This window comes from Chiloscyllium plagiosum, chromosome 10, assembly GCF_004010195.1.
Source record: "Chiloscyllium plagiosum isolate BGI_BamShark_2017 chromosome 10, ASM401019v2, whole genome shotgun sequence".
In the NCBI taxonomy this organism is placed as follows: domain Eukaryota; kingdom Metazoa; phylum Chordata; class Chondrichthyes; order Orectolobiformes; family Hemiscylliidae; genus Chiloscyllium; species Chiloscyllium plagiosum.
The window spans coordinates 68,991,933-68,997,522 of NC_057719.1; the positions used below are offsets into that span (position 1 = coordinate 68,991,933).

The 5,590-nt window shown below is 42.0% G+C and overlaps 1 protein-coding gene across 4 annotated transcripts in view; it reads left to right on the top strand.

Moving 5' to 3' along the window:
- Positions 1–500: 500 nt before the first annotated feature.
- Positions 501–5,590, top strand: part of aqr (aquarius intron-binding spliceosomal factor) — a 65,184-nt gene continuing 60,094 nt past the window's right edge. The window contains exons 1-4 of one of the 4 annotated variants that reach the window (XM_043698028.1): positions 501–768; positions 3,665–3,758; positions 4,276–4,332; positions 4,742–4,782. In XM_043698028.1, the coding sequence (XP_043553963.1) occupies positions 3,684–3,758; positions 4,276–4,332; positions 4,742–4,782 (173 nt within the window). In that variant the 5' untranslated portion in view covers positions 501–768; positions 3,665–3,683. Of the gene's footprint in view, positions 769–3,652; positions 3,759–4,275; positions 4,333–4,481; positions 4,579–4,741; positions 4,783–5,590 lie in introns of those variants that run through there. The other 3 variants (XM_043698026.1, XM_043698025.1, XM_043698029.1) reach the window with 3 other exon arrangements.

The window sequence follows — 5,590 nt, forward strand, 5'->3', positions numbered from 1 at the left end:
GGTTCTGCTGAAGCCACAGCTAAATAATAAGAGACTGGATGGTTAATAAAGGGAACTGTAAATAGGATAACTGTAAATTCGAGTAATTCAATCTGTTCTTTACGACATGCAATGTATATATTTATGAACGACATGACAAATTGTACAAGTACCAAAGATTTATTTCTATGAATAAAGTATATTTTGAAATAATAAAAAAAATTGTTGTTTTCAGTTCAGATTCAAGCAGCTGCTGTAATTTGTTCCGACTTTCTATGAGGCTTTTTTTATTGTGCAAAAACGTGACAATTCCTGTTCTCGAGCTTTGAACTTTCAAGCTTAAAATCTGTTGTTGGGTGTATCCCTGGAGGGTTTATTACAGGGAGTCCTGTCTCCACCTGCTTGGATCAGTGAAACACCAATTTCCCTTCTCCAGTACCTTTAGCTCTAATAATTTTAAATAATGTTTTTAAAATGTTTCATGCTCTCAAGCTCTTTGATTTTCCTGGGTCAGTGTGGAAAAGGGGCTACGAAGTGTTGGTGAATCTCCCTGGGACTGGGGGTTTTCATTGAGAGTGGGTGCCTGCCCTCGGCCGGAACTGAGAGTCGGGCTCTTGCTGTTCCGGGGCGGGGGAAGGAGAAAGCGGACGGAACGGAAGTGAATGGTGTCCGTGCAGGGAGAGCCGTGGACTAAGTGAGCGCCTTCAGCAGAACCACTTTCTCCCGGAGCTCACTCCCTCTCCCCGAGGCCGAGTTTATGTTAAAGACCGGGGAGTGTGCGAGACGGAGGTGAGGAGTGGAAGCTGCGGGAGTAGGGGGTGGCGGGCGGGGTAATGAGTGTAGCAGAAGCTTGGCATGTGTTGTAGATTCCACTGAAATTTTAAACTTACAGTTGGTAGCAGATTAGATGTCAGGGCACATCCTTGACTTTTGTGGTATCCCACTCACCATTGCTCATTCTGGAGGCTTTACTTCTTACAGTAAAGGTTCCTTGATCATCATCATCCTCATCCAAATTCCCAGATATGGTGTACTCGTGTGGCTTCTGTCTCAATCAGGTGGTGTTTTCCCGATACTAGCTGCTCTCTTTGATGACCGCTGCTATCTTTCCCAGATTTAAAATAAAGCTCCTAATCCTGTTCTTGAATCGAGTTCTTGGTTGTAGCCATAAATGTCATATTTCCACATGACAATCTTTCCCACATTTTCTCACCAGTCTTATTAGTGAACCTCCATGTATTCACATAAGCAAAGTCTAACCCTCATTTAGAATGCTTCAATTGCTCCCTTATTCTGACTCGAGCTGTTAACTTGCAATTCTGTATTCAAGTGCCCTGGTTTTTCCTCGGTGTTTGATACCCTCTCTTATACTCTCTCCTCGTTCTCGTATTCCTGTAAAACTAATTCAAAGCTCACAAACAAAATGTCCTGCAAAGAACTGCAATACTATCTGGCTATGTTCAAATGTAGCCCATTCAGCTTATACAGGTGCCATCTCCCCAGATCGAGTTGCAGTGTCCCAGGAATATAAAGCCCCTGTCCTGCCCCATCTTTCGTAGAATCCCTTTAGTGTGTAAACAGACCATTCAGCCCAACAAGCCCACACCAATTCTCTAAAGAGCATCCCACCCAGACTTACCATACCCTACCCCTATCCCTGTAATCCTGCATTTCCCATGGTTAGTTCACCTAACCGACACATTTTTGGATGTGAGGGACAATTTTAGCTTGGCCAATCCACCTAACTTGCACATCTTTGCACTGTGGGAGGAAACCAAAGCACCAAGTTGAAACCCACGCAGTCACGGGGTGACCTTCCCACAAACAGTTGCCCAAGGATGGAATTGAACCTGGGTCTCAGGTGCTGTGAGGTAGCAGTGCCACCATGCCACCCCCAGCCACATATTTATCTGTTTATCCTCCAATATCTGTACTTAGTTGCATATTACACAAGGTAAAAGTGAGTACTGCAGATGCTGCAGGGGTTGGTTGTTGCGGGTGTCCCGGAGATGTTCTCTGAAACGTTCTGCAAGTAGGCATCCTGTCTCCCCAATGTAGAGGAGACCCACATCGGGAGCAACGGATACAGTAAATGATGTGGAAGTGCAGGTGAAACTTTGATGGATGTGGAAGGCTTCTTTGGGGCCTAGGACCGAAGTGAGGGGGGAGGTATGAGTGGAGGTTTTGCAATTTCTGGTGTGGCAGGGGAAGGTGCCGGGAGGGAAAGGTGGGTTGTTGGCGGGGGTGGACCTGACAAGAGAGTTGCAGAGGGACTGGTCTTTACGGAAACCGATGGGAGTGGGGAGGGATATATATCTCTGCCGTTGAGGTTTTTTTGTACGTGGCAGAAATGGCAGGGGATGATGCAATGCATGCGGTGGTTGGCGGGGTGGAAGGCGAGGACTTGGGTGGAGGGGGTCCTGTCCTTGTTGCGGTTGGAGGGGTGTGGTTCGAGGGCGGAGGTACCGGAAGTGAATGAGATGCACTGGAGGGCATCATCAACCACATGGGTGGGGAAGTTGCTATCTTTAAAGGAGGAGGTCATCTGGTGTGTTCTGTGGTGGAACTGGTCCTCCTGGGAGCAGATTACACAAGGATTAGTTCAGAAATTACCAATTTGAGGTCATAATTGTTAATTTGTTAAGCTCCCCAAATTCTAATTGCAGGATTACATCCCCACTTCCTACCTGTGTCATTGGCATCAACATGGATCACAACCTCTGCCTGATTAGCCCCCCGCTCTCAGAACAATGTCTTGTGGCTGCTCTGAGAATTCCCTGACTCTGGCTTTTTAAAGATTTCTTGCATTCAAACCCTTTCGTTTTGCTTGTACTGCATGTTTTGAGAAAGATGGCTATCTGCAATTCAGTATTTCTAGACTTTAAAGATACCTTCGGGTGAGTGCGGTTCATTGTCTTTTTTTAAAAATCTGGTCAGAAGTCACATGACACCAGGACTTCACCTGATGAAGGAGCAGCACTTGAAATAAATCTGTTGGACTAGAGGAGCAGCACTTGAAATAAATCTGTTGGACTCTAACCTGGTGTTGTGTGACTTCTGATCTTGTCCACCCCAGACCAACTTCAGCACCTCCACGTCATTTCTTTATCTGATCTTTACCTGCTCACTGGTGCTATGTTTGCCTTAAAATATTATTTACAACTTTGTATTCTTGTAGCTACTAAACTATTGTGAATGGGGGGAATGACTCCTGTGTCTTATGGTGAATAAGGAATCGGTCCACTATTAGTTAAATTTCCAATGGTGGTCTTTAGCAACTTGTTGAAAATAATCAAAATACTGTAAATAATCGGCCTGGCTTAGTGTGTGGGATGCATACACTTTTTAAAAAAATTCTCAACTAATTCACTGTGTGGACTTTAATTTTAGTAAAGGAGGAATTGAGATACATTTACAAACGTTTTCAATAGGTTTGGAAACAATTATTCTCTATATTGTAAAATTTGCACTAGCCAGAAAGAAAAATGCAACCGTTTTCTCGTGTATCAGTTATGTTTAATGATTGCCTAAGCTCTGAAAAACAGAAATGGAAAATTAGTTTAACTTTTTTTTAAGGCTGGCCTAGTCCAGTTGTATATATTCTTTCTTTTGCAGGTTCTTTCTTAAATTGCAGATGAAATAAATTCTCGCCTAAATTATTTTCCCTGTTCTGAATCTCGAACAGCTGACAGGTTAACTAGAAAATGGATTCTGCATCTCATGGGAAAAAAATGGTGGCACCCACTGTATCTCAGATAAATGCTGAATATGTTACTCAGGTAAGGTTAGTGTAGTTTGCAAATGACACAGCAGAATTTCTACTTTTTTTTTTCTTTTGCAAAATACTAAGATATTTTTGACTGGGAGTTTATTTATGCCATTTGTAATTTATAAAGCGAGTAAAAGATTGTGCCATCAGTGATACCTGTAGAACACGTTGATCACTTGGTGATATTCTAAATTTTAATGTAAGATTGATCAGACATACAGTCTACTCATTTATGGTAGGTAGGATTAAAAAATTATAATTGGTACCTAACTATTGAGTCCTCTGCTTATGTTTAATTTTTCTAGAATTACTATTGACATGGCTGAGTCTTATCAAATGTAGCACGGGAAATAGAATATGGAGAGTACATATGTTTAAATATCCTGTAGGTGCCATGTCAGGTTAAAAATAGGCTTTATGACGATCTAGTCAAAGTCATGATTTAAACTTGCACAGATCTATCTGAGTTTGCACTGCAGTAATTAATGCTTTGGAAATGTTTATAATATTTATTTTCCTGTTTTCAGCTATCAAATAGGTATTGGGCACCTCACGTGAAGAAGAAAATGACATTTGAATCTAAGGTAAATCATGTTTTGTATTCTTGTATTTAAATCATGTGCACTGTATGGAACATCTTTAAATGTGAAAACACCATCAAAAGCTTGATTTGTTGTTGCAGTTATTGCATGGCCAATAGAAGAGAGAAATCTCCAGATTACGTTTCTGGGAAAATGTTTCTTTGCTACAGATTTACATATCTAGTGATTGTTCTTATTGGAGTTCTTAATGCAGATCAAACCTGAAGTTTCCTTCCCATTATGCTGAAGGTAACCTAGCTGGATCACTGTCAACTGAACCGTAAAATAAATCCCTATTCTTATCCTGTTCCTACCCAAATAATTACCTACCCAAATAATTATGTTGAAACATTAGAAGTAAATTATCTCGTACTGGCATAATGTATTCCACTGCTTGTTTTCTTTGCAACAGGTCGTTGAAGATGTGTATCAGAAAGAGATTGTAAAGGCAAAGTAAGGGCATCAATTTCTATTGGTTCAGTCTTTAAGACATTACATTTGTACTCTTGTGTATGTACAGAGTTAAACCAAAAGATCCCTAATGTTTTAAAAATGCTCTGTTTGTCATTACGTGGTCATTATATAAGTCTTACAGCAGCGCAATATTTTTGGTAGCTAAAGGTTTTACCAATGTAAAGTGCATGTCTTGAGAATATTCCCTCTATAAAATCTCTGATGTTGAGAAATTGAAATGCATTTTGCACTACTGTTGAACAGACAAGGGAGAATAGATGTTTCAAATTGTACAGAAGATCCAGGGGGTAGAGTTGTGGGAGCCTCAGCCCCTGTCCTCGTCCAACAGGTTCAAGGGTTTTGCTCCCTGTATGGATGGAACTGGGGACTGCAGGGCGGATGAGCAGAATGACCATGGCACCATGGTGCAGGGAGCCATTCAAGTGGGGGGAGAGAAGAGAAACGTTGTTGTAACTGGGAATAGTATCGTTAGAGGCATAGACACTGTTCTCTATAACCAGGATCGAGAGTTGTGTGTCTGCCTGGTGCTCTGGTTCGGGATATCTCACCTGGGCTGCAGAGGAACTTGGAGTGGGAGGATAAAGATCCAGTTGCAAGGTTTGTGAAGGTTTGTAGCTCAGGTTGAGGTTTAGGGTGTACGTTGGCTCGCTGAGCTGTGGGTTTGATATCCAGACGTTTCATTACCTGGCTAGGTAACATCATCAGTGGCGACCTCCAAGTGAACTGTTGTCTCTGTCTCCTGCTTTCTATTTATATCTTTCTCCTGGATGGGGTTCCTGGGGTTTGT